The sequence below is a fragment of the Pseudonaja textilis genome, chromosome 3 (assembly GCF_049901715.1).
Source record: "Pseudonaja textilis isolate UNSWEBS1 chromosome 3, rPseTex1.2, whole genome shotgun sequence".
Taxonomy (NCBI): domain Eukaryota; kingdom Metazoa; phylum Chordata; class Lepidosauria; order Squamata; family Elapidae; genus Pseudonaja; species Pseudonaja textilis.
In genome coordinates this window covers 77,949,030-77,974,421 of record NC_141992.1, presented here as the reverse complement: position 1 = coordinate 77,974,421, position 25,392 = coordinate 77,949,030, and the positions used below count along the sequence as shown (strand labels likewise).

The 25,392-nt window shown below is 42.0% G+C and overlaps 1 protein-coding gene across 1 annotated transcript; it reads left to right on the top strand.

Annotated features, from left to right (window-relative positions):
- Nucleotides 1-3,773: 3,773 nt before the first annotated feature.
- On the top strand, nt 3,774-22,624 carry GFI1 (growth factor independent 1 transcriptional repressor). Its single transcript, XM_026700121.2, has 6 exons — nt 3,774-4,061; nt 4,358-4,549; nt 9,289-9,683; nt 10,755-10,892; nt 16,456-16,621; nt 19,985-22,624. Exons 1-6 carry the CDS (start codon nt 3,947-3,949, stop codon nt 20,161-20,163), a joined length of 1,185 nt encoding a protein of 394 aa, XP_026555906.1. The 5' UTR covers nt 3,774-3,946; the 3' UTR covers nt 20,164-22,624.
- The last annotated feature ends 2,768 nt before the right edge of the window (nt 22,625-25,392 follow it).

The window sequence follows — 25,392 nt, the reverse complement described above, 5'->3', positions numbered from 1 at the left end:
CATTGGTTTTAACCTTGATGACTCAGTCCCAAAGGTGATTTTTTTTTCAAGAGGCAACTGGACTTTCTGGGGGTTTTTTTTGAAGGAGGTTCGCTTCTCACCCAAGAAGCTTCTTCAGCTCAGCTGAAGAAAGAAAACCAAAAAGCCCAAGTTGCCTCTTGAAAAAAAAAAAAACCACCTTTGGGACAACCATGGTCTGGATGGCTGAGAACCTCCATAGAAACTGGATGGCTCAGGTTGTGGGAGAACGCTCAGCCCATGCAGTTAATTGTTGATGTAATGTGTGGACCCAGAATTCAGCAAGTGGGTTGACTTTGTTGGGTGAACGCATGCACATTCTCCTTTACTCTCGTCAAAGGGTGTTTTAATCGCTCTTTATTTACTCTGGATGGGCAGAAAAACAGCTTGGGGGGAGGGAGAAGAAAGAAACGGTATCCCGTATTGATCTGAAGGCTAACCAAACAAAAACTGCCTGAAAACGATTTGTCTCAAATCTGAATCTAACCGTCTGAATACAGTTGGAATGACAGCTATGTAAATATCAGTTAGACCGTCCACCTGTTAAACTTGCAATCCTAGGTATTCTTAAGTGCTTTAAACACGCTTTAGGCTGCTGCAAAGCCAAGATAGACTCGAATCATTCCAGCCTAGGTTTTATGTGTGTGTGTGTGTATCTTTTCCAAAACCTTTTCTACCCCTAGAATTGGAGAGGTTTTGGCAGAGGACTGGACAGTACAGAAAAAGAGGAGTAATGGTTGTTCTTTTCTCTGAGCAGCCCCGCCCTTCCGAATTCACAGCAACTTTCTCAAGCTGGTTGCCTCTGACTGTTTGCGGGGACTTTCAAAGTTTAACTCAGTCCTGGATGAATATTCCCCCCTCCCACACCCTATGCAGTACTCCAAAAGGGCGGGGGTGGGGGGAAGCAGCAGGTTCCAAATGTTCCTGAAATTCACTTCTTGTTAGGGGGGGGGGGGGAAAGGCAGGTAAAATGTGGACACAGGCATGACTAATAGCTGCTTTCAGAAGCGAAGGAGAACGTTTCCTTTACTCCCCTCTATTAGGGCAAATGATACTGCAGTGTATTAATGATTAGAACGCAATTTTTTAATCCCTCCTGCCAGTGAAGGACAATTTTCACTAAAGTGTCAGAAACCAACGTTGAGTAAACACCAACGGTTTGTGGCATAAATTAGTGCCTAAAATCCAGCAACCCTAAAGGCAGCGGGGAGACCACAAGATTTCTGTGAGGCTCTTGTTTTTTGGCCCCACCCAAATCCCCACTGAACAAACATGCCATTTTAAATTATCCGTTTTTTCTCTTCTCCCTAGAGAATTCTGGTTGCCCAAAGCACAGACCAGACCAGACCACCGTTTCCGACACAGGGGAGAAGGGGTGTACGCAAAGGAACTAAAGATTTGCTGGTCCCTAAGTCAGTTTAACAATCTTTCTCAGCCCTGAATTGATTTATTCTTTGGATAAGTTCACCTCACTCATACCCACAGGACAAACTCTCTTCTAGATTGTGTGAAAGATCATTAAACACTAGGAGTGCAATTCTATCTATGTGTACTTGGATATTAGGGTTAAAGTACTGATGATGTTACCTAGTTTGGTAATGAAACGTCTGCAAGCTCAGAGAGCACCAAGGACTCCTTATTTCAACCCTGAGCTATAAATATTCTCCTCTATGTATGCCCCAAAGGATTGGATGGACTTCCAGGTCAGTGATGAAATTAATTTTAGTTGCATACACATACAATTAATAGATCTAGCATGTCATCATTTTGGTCACCCCTTTCCCCCCCTTCTTAAGGTTACTATCATTCCTACCAGTTCATCATAAGAAATCAGTGCATTTAAAGGACATATTAAGTCACAAATCTAAGTCACAAATAGGTTAAACTAACCTATTCAATTCTTGCGCTTTATTTATGCTTCTAGTGATGCCTTAGCAAAACACAGCTAACCTGGTTACAGTATTAACACATTTCTGTATTGGCACAATACATCACAAACAACTACAGTAGCCCCATTAAAGCCAACAGACTTAACAATGTTAAGGAAATGCAGCCATTTTTGAAACAAGTTGGCTAGAAGTGCCCTGTAAAGTCAGAAGATAGGGTGAATTGCATAAGCCATGTTTCAGTTAAATATGGATAAACTTGGCTGGGCGATTGTTGGATGGTCTTTGAGGTGAAACAGGACATTTGACGTTTCCCTTTAAGGGAATCTCCGGATTCCCTTAATCACTGTTGCTCTTGCTTGCAATTAAAACCCTATTTGTCCTGCAAAGGTCGAGGTTAGTGAAACTGGTTTTAAAATCAGGAAGTGAAAATATTGGAATTGCCAACAGCTGTTTCAGATTGACCCGTAGTTTAACCTCCTCCCGTTAAAAAAAAAAAGGAAGAGCTAATCCTGTCGCTGTTTGACCGACTTAAATCGCCTTCTCTCTAGTCTAGTTTCTTTACATCTCCGCCTGGGATTGTAAGGATGAGCGTTTGAAGGACGGGGCATTTTGGGATATCCCCGAAATATGCCTCAAGCTGCCTAGAAGCTACGTGTCCCCCTCTCTCCAGTACGGCGATGTAAAAAGAGCCCACGATTCTCGAGGGAACAGCGCGCCCTCGGATTGAGAAACTCGCGCGGCCCGGGTTTTCCCAGGAATACCCATCAATGGTAGAAATCCCTTTGCTTCATCAAGAGAGAAGGGCGGGAGCGGTGAGGGCTTGAGAAGGCTGCTAGGCTCGATAGAGAGTGGCAGTCAATTCCAACTCGCCAGCCGAAGTCCAGGAATTGAAGTTGGTTTTTAGCTGGGGTGACGTGACGTGGCCGCCGCCAACAGAATCCAAACCCCGCATTCCTCGGTATACCTGCGCCTCTCAGGTAAACGGCTAGGGCTGCGGACGGAGGCTACTTCGAGGGTCCCCGCTGTCCAAGAACGCGCGCGACGCACTGCTTAAATGGAGAAGGCGCAACTATTCTGCACCAGAATTTTCCTTGCGTTCGGGGTGGGCGTTTTTATGTACGGTGTGTGTGGGAGAGAGAGGTGGGGGGAGAGACAGACCGAGGGAGACGGACGGACAGGCGTTGGACGTGTTGAAAATCTCGCTCTACTGCCAAAAAAAAAAAAAAATCCTTGACATTTGAAATCCTCTCTCCCACTCCCTCCCTCCCTCTTTCCCCCTCCCTGGCACAACACTGTTCAGTATTGGACAGAACTTGACAAGTGGACCAGAAGACCGGATGCGGTTCTCCTCTGCTAGATTGCTTACAAAGAAATACCCCCAGAGGGAGATGCGGGAGGGGTGAGCTTTCTGGAGGAGCCCCATGCTTCTTTCTTTCTTTCTTTCTTTCTTTCTTTCTTTCTTTCTTTCTTTCTTTCTTTCTTTCTTTCTTTCTTTCTTTCTTTCTTTCTTTCTTTCTTTCTTTCTTTCTTTCTTTCTTTTTCTTCTTTCTTTTCCTTCCTTCCTTCCTTTTCCTTCCTTCTTTCCTTCCTTCCTTTTAGAACCGTCTATTCCCCTGTTAGGCTTGAATTACCCCACCACCCACCCCTCGAAAAGGGCGCGCCAGCGAAACGGATGGTGAAGTGGGGAGAGGTTGAGAAAGAGCGAAGGGTCCATTTTTGCCTGCCAGGCGGTTGCAGCTTCGCTCCCGTCGTCGGGCTGGGGCCGCCGCCACCTGTGTGAATGCCACCTGGTGGATGGTAGGGCGGCTTCCCGGCCCGGCGCTCCTCCCCTCTGCCTTCCCCCGAGATCGGTGACCAATGGCTCCTTCCCCCTCCGCCTAGGTCCCTCGCAGCGCGACCGGGGCGTTGGAGAGCTTTGCTGCTGGTGGCGCGCAGAGGGAAGGAGCGCGGCCCCTGTTCAGTCGAAGAGGTCCGAAGGCGTGAAAAGAGCCAGGCGGGGGGAGCAGAGAGAGGGAGCGGCCAGCCTCAGGCCCCTCATCATGCCTCGGTCGTTCCTGGTGAAGAGCAAGAAGGCTCATAGCTACCACCAGCCCCGAGCCCCCGACGGCGACTATGGCGGCACCCTGGAGAGCGTCTTGGCTCAGATCTGCGCAGGTAAGAGCCCCCCAAAAGCCCTCCGGGGACGACTCTTCCCTCCGGCCGGCTGCCCGGGAGGCACAAGGCGATCGCCTCTCCGGGCACCTGCTTCCCGCAGGCTGAGATCCCGGAGAAGGTCCGGGTTAAGCAAGGCGCGGCTGACGGAAGAACCTCGAAGCTGCATCTCCCGCCCGGTCCCCATATGCTGGTTGAGCTGGCGGGACGCACACCCATCCCAAATCAGGGATCAACAGCATCCTCAGGTATAGGGGGAAACAACAACGGTCGTTTCTTCTTTTCTCATTCCTGGACAGATAGCACGGCTTCGCACCTGGACCTGCCCGAACGGAATCTCCCCGCGGATCGCCTTTCCCCGGATTCCCAGCCGCCCGATGGGGCGGACAGGAGCTCCGATTCGGCTCCCAGCTGCGAAAGCGGCAGCGTGTGTGATCCGGCCGCCGAGATGGAGGATTTTTGGAGACCGCCCTCCCCCTCGGCCTCCCCAGGTAGGGATTAAAAGGGGCGGCGGAGGGGGAGACGGGCCCCCCGGAAGCAGCTAGTCGCTTGCGACCCGCGTACCTGAGAGGATTGGGTTAATTCAGAAGACCGCGATTTCAAGCTGGCCATCACCTCGTAGTAACAAAGCCCCTGGGAGGGGGCTGTTTTGAGCAAATAATAATAATAGATGGGTCTTTTTAAAGCGGGGAGCGGGGAGAGAGAAGGAGCTTTTGAGAGCTTATCCCGACTTTTCGCTGCGTCCTATGGCAATGTAGTCTTTCCCTCCCGTTGTCCTTGAATTGGTGGAAGTCAATGACTCAAGCCTTGCGGTCGCCGTTAACCGGCTTAGCTTGAGCGCTTCAGCATCGCTTCCTTTCAACCATTTGAAATGCGGCATGAATTGTGCCTCCGTGTTTGGGCGGAGGTCTGCTTTAAAGGATGGTTTTTCCGATTCCCCTGCTGAGGAGCGCCGTCGTTTTGAGGAGTTCAGCGAGGCTTCCTGCCAGAGAAGCCTGGTTGGAGTTGGGTGGGTGGGGGGGCGTTGAACATCTCAGGTGCCTGGAGTCTGCGAGGAAGGCAACGAGGCGTTCCCTGGTGGTTCCCCAGACGGTTCCAAGAGCGTTGCTTTCTTCAAAGAACCCCTCAGCCTAGTTGCTTAAGTGTTGATGTAAGGTGCGAACCCGTCTCCTCGAAGAAAAGGATAGGGTGGTGGGGTAGGGAAAGAAGACGAGGCACATTGGGGCGAAAAAAAAACAAAAACAAAATGAGTGAAGCACCGGCACACAGTGTTGCAGTGTTGACTCTGCTCACTGCCAGGAGTTCGATCCTGACCGGTGCAAGGCGGCAAGGTGCCTGCAGGCTACTTCTGCTGCCTGCAATTTGGCAGTTCCAATCTCACCAGGCTCAAAAGTTGACTCAGCCTTCCATCCTTCCGAGGTGGGTAAAATGAGGACCCAGATTATTGGGGGGCAATAGGCTGACTCTGTAAACGGCTTAGAGGGGGCTAGAAAGGCCTGTGAAGCGGTATATAAGTCTAAGTGGTAGTGCTTACTGCGCCACATTAGGTCGGACCGGACTCTCCTGGCGAAATTTCCCCGACGGGTTGGGGTAAGAAGCAGAGCCGCGCAAGGAGTGTGTGTGTGTGTTTAGGCGACGGGCTGGCGTTCCCTACCAGGAAAGCGCCGAACAGCCCAACTTTCCTTTTTGGGGGAAAGTGGCTGGAGCGGAGAGGTGGGGGGGGGGAGGGGGGAAGGGCGCCTCTGATTGACAGGCGCCCTTCCTTTCAGCCCCTCGACGGCGACCGCGGCTTCTTCTGGCGACCATTCCAGATTAGCGCCGTCTCTGGGTGGCTCCTTCGGCCTTTGATGTGGCGAGAGGCGGGTGGAAGCCCGCGCAGCTCGCCGCTTGGCGAGGCCGATCTCTTATAGCAGCCGTTTTCTCTCTGTTTCGCCCTCCCCTCGCTTTTCTTGGTTTAACTACAAAAACCAACTTTCACTTTTTCAAGAGCCGGTTGAGAAGTTTTACGGCTGGAATAAAAAAAAGCGTAAAAAAAAGAGAGAAGTTCTCCGGCAACTGGAAATGGGGAAGAAATAATAACAATAACAATAACACTAATACACCCAAATCCTGAAAATGGCTCTACCGTAGAAAGAAAGCCCTCCGTTAGTTTCATTAAGAGATAATTTCCATTAATTTTGAAAATGTACCGTGAGGAGAAGTGTAAACAGCCTGCTGCTTTTTTTTTTCCGCCCTCCAACCGAGGTGATCAAAAATTTGACTTGACCCAGCTGGGTGTTGTAAAAAGTGTCAACTTTTGGCCTCAGGCCAATAAAATGAAAAGCTGAATCGGTGCACCTGTAGGGAAGAATGTATTCAAAGCCGCCCCAAGGTGTAGTTGTTTTGTGAGGCAGGTTGTCCAACTTGTGTCAAATGGCGGTAAATATCATTGGGGCTAACGGTAGGCCTGTTGAATTTTTTCCTGACCAGTTTTCTTCACCCTTTGATGACAAAACAAAAAAAAGTTTCACTGAAAAACAACAACCCCAAACCTGTTTAGAAAAAAAAAATACCAAAGTAAGCACATTCTGAAGGATTTGGGGGCTGGTTAGTGGGTGGAGCAGATAGCATTCTGGTAAAACCATGCTTTGAAATTGGTGATGTGCCTCATGGGAGTAATTTTGGGAATCAGCAAGCTCCCATCCTCCTGCTATTTTAGGAGCATGCCCACAGTTTGGGTAGAAAATTTCAAAGACGGTAAACCAGCTACCAAAGGTTCAGCCCTCCTGGAACAATTAATGAAATTATTAACAACAATATCACCCTGAAATCCAAAGCTGAAGCTGATTCATACGCATTTTGTGGAAGATCTGTCAATACCTCCTCAAAGACTTTCTGGTGGGTTCAGATAGTCACCAGCCTTTCACCAACTGAAATTATCAGAACAGGAATAAAATAATCTGGGAGTATATACTGAGTTTACAGAAGTTATTATTTCTTTGCCTATGATATGAATGAAAGCCCATCATTGAAAAGGGGCATGTGTTCATAATCGTCAGAAAACAATACACTTGTAAAGATACATTACTTAAAAGGCAATTTTAAATTCCCTTGTCTTCCAGGCCTATGGTAGTTTTTATTCCTTTGCTGAAATACAGTCCATCCTTTAATTTCTTTATAGTTTTTTTTAATCTCCTCCCCACACTTCCAAAAGATGCTTTATTGGTACATTATGAGAGGAAATAGTTACATTACATCTTCATCGGTTAGCTAGTAAAAAAAATAATTATTTAAAATACAAGAGGGTGTGTGTGAATATTTGCTGCATTTCTTTTCATTTGGACTGTCTTTTTCAGAGGTCCTTAATCTTGGGGAGATGTGTGAGGTCAGTGGCCATTAAAATAGTTGTGAGGATAGATGTGAACAATCTCAAAACATATAGATCGAAAGATATAGCTCTTTTCACCAGTCCACCCACCTGCATCTTTATTTTCATTGTGGGAAATGCAAATTATACTTGACATTGATCCTTTGGTTTTGCATCATTTCATTGAATGAAGAAAGAAAGGAAAGAAGAAAGACAGGAAGGAAGGAAGAAGGACTTGTGAGCAGATAGATTTGCCCCTCTCAAGTCTTGATACTTGTTTTCATTTTTTTTGTTTCATTTTAACTGCCATTTAACTTTTTAAGTAAAATTCTCAAATTTAAACACACACACATGTGAAGATTTTAAAAAGCCCCATAACAAAGCAGTTTAATTAATTCAGTTAGTTAATTTAAAATGTCTAATTCAGTGTGAATTGCAGCTTCCAGGTGGAAATATAATAATATATCCAATATTTGTAAAGCCAACACTGCCTGATCTGAAAAAGCTAAGCAGAGTCGAACCAGATTAATATTTGGATGGGAGGCCAGAGGAATTTTCAGGGAATTCTCTAGATTAAACCTATAAGTGAAAACAAAACAGAATTAAACCCACACAAACACAATTAAACCCACACAACCTAGAAATACTGGAGCAAGGTAATGGCAGTTCACTTCTGTACTGTCGCCAACAAAAAATCGCTCGAACACCCCTGAGATATATCCGCAAATTAAGTTTGACTCATATATTTGAACTGTCAATTGAGACAAAAAAAAGGCAAGCATCTAAATTTACAAAATCAGCAGAGTGGTAGTCAAGTGTATTTGGTTTGGGTTTGCAAGAGTTGATGGTTTTTTCAGAGGAACCATTGAAGCAATCAGCAATTGACCACAAGTGAGCGTGTTGGAGAGAAATATCAGCAACCATCTTTTTTTTTTCTATGTGCAGAAAAACAAGCAAACCAAATTTAAAAAAGGTACTCTAGAATCTTTATGGCCCAAGTCTTTTTATTTTGCTGCAGGTTGTTTGTTTATTACAAAGGCACCCTCAATTGTGGATTCTTTGGGTTTGATTCTCACTTGGAGATTTTGTATCAATGTTTTCAATACTATTAATATTGTCACTTATTTGTGGAGCTTTGGAAAGCCTATTCTTACCTCCTCCTAGAAATTTCAAATCCCTAAAGTTTCTGATGATGCTGAAGACAATTGCAATTGGTTACATTCCCAGACTGTTTCTAGTTCAATCCCAAAATGGGAAGTGCTTTTGCTAGTACCTCTTCAAAACATTGTATTTATTCATATTTCATGTATCTAGAAGATAGGTACATGTATTGCTCAAAAACATTCATGCATTTCTGAGCCAAGAGCAAAGAATGAGAGAATGAATTTCATTGGTTTTGCGCCAGGAAAAAAAAAAAGGTGGAGAATTAATTTCCCTTTAATCTCAAGATCCTACAGAAAAAGGAGTACTATACAGAGTTTTGAAAGCAGCCCCTTTTTCTGACTTAGAGCAAAATACATATGGAAAATATAACATTACAGCATACAGAATCCAGACTCAGGTCAAGAAAAACATTGAATTCATATGTAGATGAGCAGTTATTACGAAGCTTATTTAAATATGTGAGGAGAGACTGTTCAGAATTATTATTCATTGCCTACAGGAGTGTTTCATTTCTTCACTGCATGTTATTTCTGATAAAACGCTTTGTGTTTATTTGGAACCCTAGAATGAGAGAGTAGTTGTCATAAAATTGCAATGTAACATTGATAAAGCAAATTTCCCTTCCCTTCCCTTCTCTTCCCCACCTCCCCGCCCTGCCCTGCTGTTTGGGAGTGCATGAGCTTCCTAGTAATTGTCTCTACTCTATTTGTATCTTACCAGCTTCTGAGCGGTCCATCTGCCCATCCTTAGATGAACCTTCCCACTTCTCCCTACCCCTGAAACCTTACACATGGAGTGGCCTGGGAAACACCGAACTGAGACATTTGGTACAGAACTGCAGGCCTTGCTCAACTCTGGACCGTGGCCTCTTCTGTGAGCGAGGATCTGAGCCTGCTCTGTATGCCTCAGAACGTAACTCAGCCCTTGGACTCTATGGTGACTTTGGCTCTCCTGGACTCTTTGAGCGGCCAGCGGCAGCCCCTGGAATCTTTGTGGAGACCCCACCTGGACTGCAACCCGAGAAGAGTGCAAATAACATCAAATTGGAATCAGAACTCCTCTGTCGCCCTCTGTTGCTCAGCAGCGGCTCCTACAAATGCGTCAAATGCAGCAAGGTAGGGATTAAATTCTATTTTGGAGGGGGGGCAGGCCAAGGATGGGCAAACCCAAAGGCAACGGTGGTCAAAAGAGAGATAGAGCAATGATCTGAAAAGTGATGGGCGGTGGGAGGGGTCAGAGTGTCACATGACTTGCCCTGACCTTTTATTGATCACATGATTCAAAATGATCTGAGGCATCGGGCCATTTTTTTCCCTATTATTTGTTTTTGCACAACGATTGGTCAGGTGCCTACAAGAAACCCACAGCAGGGCATGAAATCCAGCTCATATTCTCCAATAGCTATTAAAAAAACCACCAATATCTAGTATTGTGATTCTGATTGTAGGGTAATATATATATAGTTATTATTATAAGTCATCAATAATGGATTCTTCATAACCATGTTCATCACATGCTATATATCACAAGAGGTCTAGTATCCTTTACATAAAGCAATTCAGTCTTCAGTTGAACTAATTAGTTGATTTACTTGTGTCATGGATCACAGGTAATATATTTTTTTAAAAAACCGGTCACCTGGATGTATAGGTAAAAGGTAAAGGTTCCCCTCCTGACTCTAGGGGGCAGTGCTCATCTCCATTTCTAAGCTGGAGAGCCAGTGCTGTCTGATGACGATTCCGTGGTCATGTGGCCGGCATGATTAAACGCTGAAGGTGCACAGAACATTGTTACCTTCCCACCGAGGTGGTCCCTATTTTTCTACTGGCATTTTTTATGTGCTTTCGAACTGCTAGGTTGGAAGAAGCTGGGACAAGCAACGGGAGTTCACTCTGTTACGTGATTCTAGGGATTCGAACTGTCATGTCCCTTCACCTGGATGTATAGAATAGCTTAGATTGGGAATCCTTGAATGAAACCATCCTTAATGCAATTCCTGGGAGAACACAGCATTAATTGTCAACAGTAAACCACTTCTTAAGAATCCTTTCTACACTCATGTTGTCCTTTGGTTATTGCTCAGTGGAAAATTCTTGGTCGTACAACTTCAAGGGCTTAGAGTCAGAACCTGCCGTCGGCTTCAGCCACTGAACACTGATGTTTTCCTTCATACTTTTGTTTCTCAGGACTTTTCTACTCCGCATGGCCTGGAGGTGCATGTTCGTCGTTCACACAGTGGTACCAGGCCCTTTGCGTGCGAAATGTGTGGCAAGACATTTGGCCATGCCGTTAGCTTGGAGCAGCATAAAGCTGTGCATTCCCAGGTGAGAGCACAGGAGTCGACGACTTGGGGTGGGGTGGGGGAGGATGGCGTCTCCAGGTATCAGGAGGTATGAGGACGGAGAAATGGTCATTAATTCTGAATGAGTCCTCCAGTTGAGCTCCAGTTGTAGCTCATCTGGAAAAAGATCCATTAAAGAGCCAAACAAGAGATCTTCTCTACATGTTCGTTCTCTAAGAGCAGGCTGCTAAAAGATATACTCCGTGGCAGACTTCCCCATAAAGGCCAGAAGTCTGTATAACTGTTATTTAGGGCATAAGCAGTGACATCAGTCCAATCTCCAGATGAATGGAATACCTTTTCCTACTGTTAGCAATGGGGTGGAGACATTCTGGGATAGCTAAATGCTTGGGATGATAAGATCGATTTTCTCAAGATTCTGAAGGGGTACCAGGTTGGAAATTGTTGTTGTCTGTGATTGAGCAATGCCTATAAAATTTTTTAATAATAGTCACTGCTTCAAAAGCCACCTGGTTTTCAGTGTCCTCCTCATAGAGAACTCTTATGCCGAACCCTTCATTTTTCCATGCAAATATGGCCAAAGGAGCTGAACCCTTCGGCATTTCAGCCAAGATGGATGAGAGTGTATGGACTTATCCCCATTCAGAATTGATTCATTCTTTCCAGGATCTGTAATAACAATAATCTGGGAAAAGTTTTATATGTAGGCATTGCTGGGGGAAATCAGTGTGTCTGTCCCCAGGTGGGCAGAGCAATAAAATAGCATTTGTCTCACACATCTGGCTCCTAAAGCTCATCTTTAGAGCCATTCGCAATTTCCTGTCAGCAAGATGACTTATAATCCATTGCATTGACCCAGGACCATGGCTTGGCTCCTGAGGCCAAGGTGAAGCGGTAACTCCCAGGAGAAAAGAGTGTGAAGTTTAGGAAAGAAGAAGGTGACATTGACCAGGCTTGTGCATGCTGGAATGTAGAGGGAATTTCTTTGATATATTAGTGGAAGAAGTAATCCGTCTTTTGATAGCCCTCAAGCTGATATGCTCATGACCAAATTTGAACGGTTTATGGTCTCTTTACCACAGGGGAGTAAAATGTGTTTGACCTTGGGGGATATGGTCAGGGTGGGTGTGGTCAGATTCATGTCACTCATGTCAGGGGCGCCTGTGATGGCCCGAGTGCTCTGCCAGCGAAAATGGGCTCTTGGGCTCCATTTTTGGCCACGTGTGCCCCCTTGAGTGCTTTAGAAGGCTGTCGCGGCTGAAAATGGAGCCTGGCAGGGCTGCCAGCGGCCCTCCTGAGCTCTGTTTTCACTGGCAGAGGCACCACAGGCCAGTCCGTTGCTGTTTCCAGGGCGGCCTAGCAGGCCAGCTGGAAGCACTCTGCAGGCCGTATCCTGCCCATGGTCCTTGAGTGTGACACCCCCGCTCTACCAGACACAGTAGAATTTAGTAGAGCAGAGGCCAGAGCTTTTGGTGGAAAAGAGAGGTCCTGCAGTAGACCGCTGGTTCTTACATGGGAGGTTTCCTTCCGTTTTCCTAAAACCCAACCCAATTTGCTGTACTTTCCAACACTTAGACAGGTTTCAGTCTGCATCAGCAACGGGCGAGTTATGAAATGGAGATCCTTTGTGAGAACTTGTTCTCTGCAAAAATTAAGTGAGGCATGGGGCAGGGAAGTGGTGCGAATGAGCTCGGTATGTAGGTACACACACTGTTGCTTGTATAGAGAAAGAGGATGTGAAAAGCTTTTAGATGGACTAATATGATAGTTTCGGCTGCCACATGGAGCTTGTTTGAGTGCAACAACTACCATTCATCAGACCCCATTGAGTTCTTTCTATTATATGACAATTGAAGTTGTTGAAAAAAACTCTTTTTAGGATCAAGCTGATGATTAAAGATAAATGATCAATTAATCAAAATTCAAATTTGGTTACAATCATTTCTTTAACACATTAAATAGGATTCTCTTTTTTTTTGGAGGAAGCACAACATTCAGCTTTTTTTTAAAGACAGCTATTGCAATAATTCAGGGGAAACAGCTATACTTGATGTAAGCTAGCAAGGAGAGAAGATCAAAGGAATTATAGAGGTAGTCCTTGATTATTATTACCACAACTGAGCCCCAAATTTCTGTTGCTAAGTGAGACATCTGTTAAGTGAATTTTGCTCCATTTTACAACATTTCTTGCCACAGCTGTTAAATGAATCAGTGCAGTTGTTAAGTTAGTGACATGGTTGTTAAATGAATCTGGCTTCCTGATGGACTTGGCTAGTTTGACGGTCACAAAAGCGAATCACATAACCCGGGACACTGCAACCGTCGTAAATATGAATCGGTTGCCAAGCTTTTGAATTTTGATCAGATGAGCAAGGGGATGCTGCAACTAAACGAAGTGTGGTGGTGGCATTTGAGCCCCAGGGAGCCTTCTTAATATATCACAGAACCTGAAACTGAAAAGTGAAGTTTTATGGCTGAAGGGGAGTGGAAGACATTTCCAACAAAATTTGGAAAACGGCATTCCTTGTTTCTTTCTTGATTTTATCACTACTGCTTCCCATCATTTCCATAAGAAGCTTTGAGAAATCCAATTCTTCTTTATAAGGGTATATAAGAAAGTATGAAGAAAGAAAATTCCTTTTGGGGAAAACTGCATTTTTATTTAGTTTGCAACAGATGCTTTTAAACTGCATTACAAGGCTGGTCCGTTAGGGCTTTTTCTCACACAGCTTCCTTTTTATACTCTGCATTTACATTGCCTGAGTAGCATACTTAGTGTATGAACCTTAATTTTCCCTACATTCTGGATTCTGTTCAGATATTTGCATTAGGTCTAAGATAGGTGAGGAAGTCTTAAAGTTGTTTTTCATCACCAGTGTAATAATAGACCTTGCCGTTTAATTTGATACGTCCTTGTGGTTCAGCTTGTTCAGATTTGCTCCAAGGTGATAAACGGTTTTCCACAATCTGTTGCCTTCTGTGTTGGATCTACTATTTTCACAAGACTAACTGGAAATTGAGAGTTGTAGCCCAGGAACTTGCTTGTGATCTACATGACTGCTTTTGGAGAGGAAGTTCTAGATTAGATTGATTTCCATTATGAATTGGTAGACATAGACCTCATCAACAATTATTGTAACTATATTTTGCTGTCTCAATAAACATCTGATTTAGACTTGAAGATAGGCTGTGGAAGGTATGATTAAAGTAATCGGAATTGAGTATTCATGTCTGTTACTACCCATTTGCTTCAGTGGGAGCTGGTAGGCAGGCGTGGGATTCAAAAATCCCAACAACCGGTTCTTTGCCCGGTTGATGGGTGGGCGTGGGCATGGGCATGGGCATGGTGGGCATGGCCTACCAGAACTTCCGGGAGGGCCGTTTCTCACTTTCCCCAGAGTCTGGAGGCTTTCCTCAGGCTTCTGGGAGGGCACAAACAGCCTCCCCCAGGCTCTGGAGGCCCTCTGGAAGCCAGAAACAGGCCCGTTTCCAGATTTCCAGAACTTCCAGAAAGGCTGTTTTTCACCCTCCAAGAGCCTCCACAGGGGCCCTGCATTTACCTGAATCCAAAATGGACCGCGTGGAGACTCCTGGGAGAGGAGGGGCAGGGTGGGTGGGGCCAGCCAGTCAGTTCAACTACCGGTTTGGCAAACCAGATGTAAATTTAACACCCGGTTCGCCTGACCCAGCTAAATCCCACCCCTGCTGGTAGGCCTTTTCAAATTATAGATTTGGGTAACCTAGCTTGACCTAGATGAGGACAGTATAGATAGAGTCTACTGTTCATTTGTGAAAGAAAGTCTTGCACTCAAGCAAATCCTGTGATTAATATCAGATTTTGTAAAAGGGTTGTACAGCATAAGTCATACTGGGAAATAATATATTTTCCTTATGGCTTTCATAAGTGTTGTGTTTGTTTTAATATCTGGTTATAGCAGTATCTCTTTCCTTCTTGGCTTTCCACACAAACTATCCTTGTGGGAAATTTTCTTTGCAGCTCTTAATGCATAGAAATATTTAGTTTTTATGTCTGGGTAGCCTGTCCTGAGATTTCTTTGGGATGAAGGTATGATCTATGAATTTCTAGAATTAATAAGTAACCAGTCAAACAATCATTTGGTAATTCTGTTCTATTTGGAGAATTTTACATAAAAAAAAGAATCTGAGCCTCAATACACCTCCATTTGTTGGGTGAGTCAGTTATCCCCACCAAAACAGCAAACCCATCACATTGTTCCTTCATGCTGTTCACACTTGGGCTGCAAGTCAAACTTTCCAAATGGCAACCCCGAGGAGTGAGACATATGTGCAAATGCACATTTCTTCCAAAGCAGAAGCATTTTAAGGTTTAAAAATCAAGTTTCTGCCATTATTGGATATATTTTTCCTTTTCCCAATGCAACCCCAGCTAAATTTCAGGCAGCAAGGTGTAGGCGAAAGCAGGGTTTTCCCTGCACACAGTGGATATTTCTGTGAAATAAAAATGTATTTGCGCTGTCCAGACAGTTTAGAGTTAATGGGATTTGGGATAGTTAGTTAGGATTTGAGAGCTGTCCCTTTAAGGGAATGCGTCATGGTAAATGTTGTTAAGGTATCCTGGGAAATGTAGTCCATGTCATGTGGTCACATCTGTAATCCCGATTGGTCACTAAATTGACCCTTGTTGGATTGGGGGAGGCTCCCTCACTTTAGCCTGAATCCTTTATGATGTAGGTGCTTCAATCATCATGGGGTTGAGACCTTATTATCTTCCTACACCACAATTCAGATATGCAAAGGACTGGACATTAAGAAGAACCTCGTCATAAATATGAGTTGACAGGATGCCTGATGAACCAATAAAAAAGACTTTGTGTGGATGCTTTGTGGAGTTGATCTATCTGCCTTTGTACAGTATTTGTACAGGACAGGCAGAATAGTAGGAAGATAATAAGGTCTCAACCCCATGATGATTGAAGCAGCCGCACGGTAATTATGATAATTAATTTTATATAAAGGCTAATCAATTCTTCCAGTTTGTGTAGATTATTTTAGAAGTTTGTCAGTATTCATTACTTTCTGTAGGAAACTATGCTGGTGGGAGTGTTTCCTGAATATTCTGAAATATGTCCAGACCCAAATTGTGTTCCATTAGTGGCTGGCTAGGCCGATTCTGGCAATTAAAGTCCATATACCCTAAAGTTGCCAAGTTGAGAAACACTAGCTCTGCTTAGTTTAATTTATTTTTTCCAAAGTCTAATTATTTATAGATAATGTATCAACGTGTTTATATCTGGATGATAAACACAGAGATAAAGAGAGAGAGAGAGATAAAGAGAGAGATTAATTATAATCTAGTTTAGTTATTTTTTTCAAAAGTATTCCAGATCATTAATAATATTTTAATCCCTTCTTCTTCCACTAAGATTCTTCCCTTTTTCAAATTGTCCTTTAAAACTATACACTGTAGGAATTTGTTTTACAAAACAGACTTTTCAATCCACTTTTGTTGTGTTGTGAATCAATTAACAAGGATAAGACAGTTAATATTGTAGCTGTATTGCTGTGCCTTGTATAGTTCAGTAAGGTCTGTTTTCGTTTTGCAGGAACGCAGCTTTGACTGCAAGATCTGTGGGAAGAGCTTCAAGAGATCTTCAACTTTGTCCACCCACCTTCTCATCCACTCAGATACCCGGCCTTATCCATGCCAGTACTGTGGAAAGAGGTTCCACCAGAAATCTGACATGAAGAAGCACACATTCATCCACACAGGTGAAGTCTGCATTTCATCCAGCTTGATAGATTTTCTTTTTCTTTTTAATAAGTTTTATTTAAGTTTTCACAAAACATACAAATACAAATAAAATATCTTTTTTTTTGAGAACAGCCTGGCCCCAGGTTATCACTTCTCCATACAGACATAAACTCAATACGTATTTATCTTATACATTCTAATCCATATCTTATAACTATTTTTGCAATTTTTTCAATAGCTTTTCCCTTTCTTTACTTCCTATAGCCTTATTTTAAATTATCTCATTCCTTTCTTAATTCAATTACATATCTCAGCTTGATAGATTGTCTTAATGGCGGGATAAATGTATGGTCATTGATGTACACACTAGCTCCTTTTAGTTTTTTTCCCTCTCTCTCTTCATGATCATCATCTCTTATCTCTCCTTCCCTCCATCTACCGTCTATCTATCATTAATCTATCTCATCTCTCCTTCCTTCCATCCATCCATTGTAACAATTTTCTCACTAAATCAGGATGGAGAAAATTTTACAACCAGTATATCTGCTAGTATTAATTCATTTCAGAAAGATGAATAGGGTTGTTGTTGATGATTGAAACAGAAAAAAATCTTACCTTAGAGGGTAAGACTTAGCATGTACATGGAAATATATAAAATAGGTATAATTTGTTCCTATAACTAACCAATCAGAATAAAGCAATTTGGTGTGTGTTGTTTTTAGGCACTATGTTAATCTTCCTAACTTTTCCATTGTTCTTAGCACTAATCAAAATATAGGAAAAATTAAATATAAAATATCTGCTAATTGATCTGCTAATTGATCAAAGCTACCAAAAAAGGAAAGGCGGCCATCACAATGTAAAAAATAAGGTATGCTATACACCAGGGTTGTCAAACTCGGGGCGTCACGTTGTCTTCATGTGATGTATCATGACTTTTCCCCCCTTCACTAAAATGGGAGTGGGCGTGGCCAGTGCATGATGCACCCAGCCCGTAGGCTGCGAGTTTGACACCCCTGCCATAGACCAATAAATGGAATATATTGAAGCTACAGTATATCCATAGGAGCCCTAATTATAAAGCTGGAAACATTTTTTCCTATGTCAGCATGAAGACTTGTTTTCAGGCATTTTTCAGCTATGATGAATATTTGCATTTGTTCTTTGTATAATGAGCTATTCCACCTAAATGCATCCTCATATGATAATAACAACAATTATATACTACCATTTGATATTGCTTTTCGTGGCTCCAGTAATCATGAATATTATCATGTCATTCTCTAGACTGGGCCATACACACATTCAGTATTATATGTTTGTCTCATCATAAAGACTAATTTATAATTAAATTATAAAACCAATAAAACAAACAAATGTGTCATTTCTTCCATACTCCTACTGTGTGGGAAAAGGATCACATCCTATTTCTATGAAAAGGGTATAAATATCATTTTCCTAGAGTAAAAAAATGTTACTTTCACAAACGCTAAGAATGCTGGTTAGAAAAATTAGTCAGATTTATCTTCCTTAAAAATGTTTCTTGTTATATAAGCTGCTAATAGTGCCAGTCCCTAGGAGACTTTGTTTAAATAGGAGATTTTCCTGCTGCAGATACCAGGCAAATCATTGTCTATTTAGATGGGTTCTGTTACATTGTGCTATCTGGTATTAACAGAGCTAGATCCAAATTTAGCTGCATAGGGAGCATCTATATGAAATGAAATGACATTATTTTAACAATTGATTAACCTCAAGGTAAAAGAAAATCACATAAAAATCAATAAAACTAAGCAAATAGATAGATAGATGATAGATAGATAGATAGATAGATAGATAGATAGATAGATAGATAGATAGATAGATAGGCATCACAGATATAAATCACAAGAAATGGTCATGAATTTTAGCAAGAAGCTACATCTATTTAATAACTGAAAGCTTTAAAATCCAACCATCCTGTCTTTTATTGATAACGGTTTCTTTGTGTGATTGTTTGGGGCATATTTGTACATCGGTCAATTTGAAAATATTTGTACATTGGTGTTAATTTGAAAAAGGTGATGCTGATATGTGGCTTGTGAGAGTAATAACACCTTGGCTGCCCCTCCAACAGGTTCTAAAACACGTAGCAGTGGTCAATAGCCACAAGAGTGACCTCTTCTACAAGGTGAAATATGAGCAGGTTATAATTTTCAGTGTGTGTGTGTGTGTGTGTGTGTGTGTGTGTGTGTGTGTGTGTGTAGTTTTCTTGGTAAGATTTTTCAGAAGTGGTTTTCTATTACCTTCTTCTTAAGGCTGAGAAAGTGTGGCTGGCCCAAGGCTACCCAGCTACCCAGACTGTGTCTAAGAAGGAACTAGAACTTACAGTCTCCCAGTTTCTAGCCTAATGCCATAACCACTACATCAAATTGGCTCTTTTCTGTCTCATTGTTCTAAGTAATTTATTTAGTTCCCCCCCCCCTCCTTTCAATGAAATAACTTTAAAACTGTGTGTGATGATGGACAAAGTGGCATAAACTCAAAAGTCATTTTCCTTTTTGATAAACACAGAAACAAAGGCAATGAATAATGGAGACGAATGAAAAATAGAAAGATACTGAGATTTATATGAATGTTTTTCACGGGCATTTCCTTCTGGCTAGTTTAATCAGCTCTTGTAGCTGCTATAACTATAACTGGATCCTTTTTGTATTTGGGAGTCCTTGTTTCAGAAAAAGATTACCAAATAGATTGTCAGTATTATTTGAGGGTAGGACTTAGCCACATAGCACTTGCTGCTCCCTAAAATGGCACCCATTAAAAAAAAACAATATTTATTTGGACTGATATTGTATGAAATCACCAAATCATGAGATATTTGAGCAGGCTTGCATAAGATCTCATGAAGACATACATTTTTTGAGGAGGACTGACAATCTCTTGATGAACAAACTGCTGAGGAATTCTTGTCTATAACACTTCAACTATAATTATTGGAAAGGTCAGTGTTGGAGTTATCAGATCTGGACTTCAAAAATCCAGATGTTCATGAAATGGCAGCAAAAGGTTTAAGTTTTGTGGAGAGAGGTTTTTCTGGAGGGGGCATGCTGCCTGTGTGCCACGGATGGGGCTTTGCTTGTTTGCATGGCCCAATTTTTGGCCTGCCACAACCCAGTGCCAGTCTATGTACTGAGGGTAGAGGATCCCTGATTTAATTGATTCCACTAACAATATCTTCCTTTCTAGAAGAATTTTATCCTTCATATTTCTAGTCAAAATATCTAGGACTGAATACCCGGAACGTAGGACTGTAGAATATCTGCATCTCCTTTTTAAGTTAGTTTGGTAGGGCTGTTGTATTATTTTTAACCTTGTATCCATCTTCTCAACCTTTTCAGGTGAGAAACCCCACAAGTGCCAGGTGTGTGGCAAAGCTTTCAGCCAGAGCTCAAACCTGATCACTCATAGTCGGAAGCACACTGGCTTCAAGCCCTTTGGCTGTGATCTATGTGGCAAAGGCTTTCAGAGGAAGGTGGATTTGCGGAGACACCGAGAGACACAACACGGTTTGAAATGAGAACCTGGTGGACTCTGGAATAGCAAGACAAACACTATGTCACCGAACTTCCCTTTTTTCCTTGTGAGCTGCCCATGTCCTGCCTCTGTCTCTCGGTCTGATGCTCGAGTTCACTTCCTGCCCCATTCTCACTAAACAGGCGGTTAGAAGGAACTTGGTGAGAATTTTACAGAAATTAAAGCCTTGGAATGAATATGAACTGCGAAGCCTAAAGACGTGGGGCACCTTTTCAGAATGAAATCCTGGACGAATAACATGTGTACCGTGTCTGTTCCCCTTTCACTCATACCTTGTGGCACAAAAGGCCCTATTTGGATAAGCTACTGGCACCTGAGAACCAGAAATCCCCCCCACCCCCCAGGAAATCACACAGACCACATTGGTTTCCTGGAAGTTAATTTTCTGGGTTGCCCAAACTTCACATGGTATATAATCCCACAAAAGGGTATACAGGAGAGTGTGGTTTTTGTTTTGTACCATTTAAGAGTTAAAAGGTCATGTTTTCATTAAATTATTATTATTATTTGCATGGGAATTTTAAATTGACTGTGGCGGGAGCCATTGTTATTTCCCATTCTGTAAGGCAGAAAGCATCTCGATGATAAAAATCCTAATTGAAAAGATGGTCCTCTCCAGTGCTACAGTGATGGGAGAAGATGTGAAGCCATCAATGTTGTAGCCACTGAGTCAGTTCCATCTTTCTATCCCAGCCACATACGCGAATTTTCAAATTTTCAAATTTGCATATTTGAATATTTATTTTCAAATATTTAAAAACACCCATGTGTTTTTAAAAAATGCGAAGAACCCCGTGAATTTCTCTTTTATAGCTCATTGTTAAAGTAATACAATGAGCCTATTAAAGTGAGTAAAGGAAATAAAAAATGTCAGTGGGAGGCAGAGGAAAAAGTTCATATGTTTTTTCTACGTAACTCACCAACCAACCACAAGCAAAGTGTTAATATCTTTGCACTGTCCGCCTCCTCAAAATTATAGTGGAAGCTCCTACTAGGCCATTTCTGTGGGTTGTTCCTGGCCATTTTGTTAAACTATTGAACACTAATGGGGGCTTGAGGCAACATTTTTTTCCCTGGAGGAAGAGAGTTTCCTCACAGCTTCCGCCTCAGTTTTATGGTGTCTGCAAGGGGGAAATTAATATTGGGTGCCTCATGAGGTAATTATGTAATTTGTGACATTTATGTGATGATGTCACGATGTGTGCAATTTACATCATAAAAAAGGCTGGCCTTCAGATTCAGCTGCCTTTTCCAAAAACCTTTATGTGAGTTAAACTGGTAATGGATTTACCCTATGTATGTTTCTGCTAGAAAATGCATTTTCTTTTCCTCACAATCCCTTTGGATTAGGAACCAGTAATCTTTTATTTCCTGCTGCAGTTTGCTGGTACTTCCAATTTGCACCTGCAAGAAGATCTTTTGAAACAGCAGGCTGTTGGGGTTTATTTTTTGCAGTATCCATTATAAGTGAGTCTCCTTTTTGGTTCCTCAATGGCATTGTCTTGAAATCAAAGTGGAAAGACCCATGACACCCTTTACAGATTAGGCTACTGAATGCCTTGAGTTATGGGGAAAGAAATATGCACTCAAACACGCAAGTTCATATGTCCTTTGGCCCTCAGGCATGCACCAATATAAAATAGGGGTGCTAGATTGCAGTACTACCCTAATGCTCTGCTCCACAAGCTTATATCCAATCAGTTTTATTTAATGCGGCATCCCTATGTCATGCATTGATTCTACAGTAATGACTATCAAGCTGAGAATTTGAGGGAACACAATGTCTCAGTGATGTCCTTCAAAAGTTTGAATCTACTCAGTGAAGACTGAGAGTCATTCTCTGTACACATGTCTACGTGCATGAAAATAGTCTGTGTTTTTCAGGCATTGGAAAGAACGTCATTTATGAGGACTGCAAAGAAAGAACTAAACATAAAGCAAGAAGAGTCTTAATGCTAGATATTTTAGAGATTTGTCCTAAAACGGAAAGGAACAGGTAGGGAGAGTGACGAATTTCCCTTCCTGAATGTCACTGGAACTTTGAAGTTAAGTCTCAGATAGGCAAAAATAGCCTCCTAATCAGATCTGCACAGCTAGATAGTTCATAGCTGACTATCCTTAATCACAAGGATGCCAGAATGACAAGACGTATCTTGTGACAGCATAGTGTGAGTTCTGTCTTTCTACAGTCATGCTGTGACATCACACACAAGAAACAAAGGGTGGAGTTTGTGTCACGATATCAAAATACATGTACAACATTCCTCATTTTCCCCCAACCCCCTCCTTACTTATATATGGGACAGTTGGCTTTGAAATAATTCTGGGTCCAAAAAGAATTGCCTTAACTAATCCTGGCCATACCTCACTATGAGAAGGGAAGAAGTGGGGGCGAGAAATTGTTTTACTTTATAGATAGGAATGTAAAGTTTTTTGTGTAGATTCTACAATGTGTCTTATGTTCATTAATTCATATTTATTCAAGTAAAGCTTAAATTAATAAAGTTCTGAGGATTCTCAGGAGTTGTATTTATTTCAACAAAAAGAGTTAACCAAGCGTTCTGCATCTTAAATGGATTTCCAATGGAGTAGCATCCATAAGAATATAGGAAGAAAAATGTATTAGTCTTGCTAAGGTATATATATATATAAAATTTCTAATGTTTTTTTTTTTGTAAGGCAATATAATAACAGCACATAGAATATATTGCTTTACACATAGAATAAAAGTGTTCTCTATAGTCTGCAAGTGGGAGTATATGATTCTGAACCAAATTTGGAGACATTCACAAAATGTTTATGAGAGTCCACTACAAATATGGTAAGAAAACGAGCCTTAATTCATGTTCAAGTACTTGAAATGCTCCGTGTTGTATATATTCAGGAGACTTCACACGTAATTCCCCTGGCTCTATGCAGTATCTGCAATCCTATGCCCAATAGGGATGGAAAATAAACTACAGAATTCAGTAGAACTTACTTTTGGGAAGGGCACCGATCAAAAGTTAATATTTGAATGTTCTTCCTGTATGCCACTAAGCAACATAACTGTCACCTTCTTCCACAAAATATTGATGCAATCTTTTTCACTAACCTAGAACACTCCTGCAATTTGCAGCTATTGTGGATTGTAAGAGTCAGAGCTTGACATATCCTTAAATTGGTGATGGCAATTGAACTGCCAAGGGCATTTCCCCAATGTGTGGAAGTGTTTAAGTGATGCTTTCCACTGTTGTACAGTTCCATGAAGACTATATTTTATGATTGCTCTGAAGGTGTAGAGGGGTCTTCAAACTTGGCAAGTTGAAGACTTGTGGACTTCAACTCCCAGAATTCCTGAGCTAACATGACTGGAGGAGGAATTCTGGGAGTTGAAGTCCATAATAAGTCTTAAAGCTGTCAAGTTTGAAGACCCCTGGTATAGATTGTATTTCAGGTTTTGCCACAAACCTTGGAATGTTTTATTGAGCAAACCTATGTGCCTTTATAGGTGTCCATCCAATCTATTCACATCACCACCATGTCTCCATCTCAGTTTATTTCTGTGCTTCAAATTATGTTTTACTTTTGATCCCTGAAGATTAACATAGGAAGTTTCTTTTCAAAACTCTTTGAGTGATGACTCAGTTTACTCTACGATCAGAATCTACGGTAGCCTTCCCAACCAGCTGCTCTTTAGATGTGTTAGAATATAGTTGTCATAGCCAAGCCTGGAATCCTTAGAAAACAATCCATCATCTTTGGAACGAAGCTCTTTAGAAAAGGCTGGCCTTCAGATTCAGCTGCCTTTTCCAAAAACCTTTATGTGAGTTAAACTGGTAATGGATTTACCGAGAAAAAACAACGAAGCTGAAGAGCCACAGTAAAATAAGAAGGAAAGAGTTTAATAATCACAACAGATTATTGAGACTGTTACAGTACAACATTTGAAGACTGCAAATAGCTTCCCTAATGTTATTGCTTAGGTGCATTAAAAATGCATGGTGTCTATTGTGTGACTCATTATTCATGAAGCAGGTTTCCTACCTTTTGTCTGTCAAAGTATCTGAAGGAAAGAGTAAGAGGAGATGTAGCACTTATACACCTTTGTTTCTCTTGCTGAATTTTTAATAACACCTCCAGCGAGCCAGTTGGTGAAGCTCGGTGTCTGCCGAAGAGTAAAAGGACAGAGCTATCTAGAAAGACTAACCCTTTTTGTGGTTTCTCATTTGAGCCTTGCCTTCATCCAGTCTCGATTAAATTACCTATCGAGTGTGCCCAGCTATCATGATTCACAGCTCTGAAAAACAAGCTGAATTTCATCTTAAAATGTGTGGGAGTGAGGGACTGAAATGAGAAAAAACAAGAAGAAGAAAACTTACCACAGTTAAAAAAAAAGAGCAGACTCTTTTCTTTGCTGATATTATTCTTAGCAGAAAAATGGCTTTGTTTTAAGGTTTGAAAAAAATCTTTCCCTTTCTTCCAAGTTGTACAGGGATGATAACCATATCCCACTCTCTACCCTATTCTACTCCCATAAAGTGCAATAAGGTAATTTGCATTAAATTAATTGCTTTAAGTAACAAATCCAAGGTCTCTGAGTGTGTTTCAACAATTGCCTCCAGCAGAACATACAGTACATAGCCTTCATTGACTTTAAGAGATTTGCATTGCCTCAACTCAGTGCCTTGCAAATGTATTGAGAGCTGATGAGGTACCATGCTTGATGTGTTAGATAGGACTGGGGGGAACCCAGTTCAAATCCAGTCTGACCCACGGAAAGTGCCAGCCATTCTTTACTAGTCCAATCAAAACCACAAGCTTGCTGTTCTTAAGGGTGTGACTTTTACTGTATGCATATCACATAGGAACCCAGAAGAATCTAACCAAGTAAAATGGCTCTTTGCAACTAAGTGGATGAGCTTAAAGGGTATTATAGTCCAGTTTATCTGCATGCAAGCAAAAGTTAACAATAGACATATTAGGGTCTTTGGATATAAGAATAGGCAGTCACCATGTTAAGAATGCATTCTATTCCTGATTCTTTCTCCTAACTCGAATTTGTATATAAGTCAGAAATCATACCTATGAACAGGCTGCCTTTTCCTAAAAACAGTGGATGATTTTGTTTGGCTGACAAATCACTGAAGTTGCACAATGTTTCTATGAACCACTGAAAAGCATTAAAAACAGTCTGTTTTTAATGCGTTTTAAACAGGCATTTTAAAAAGTG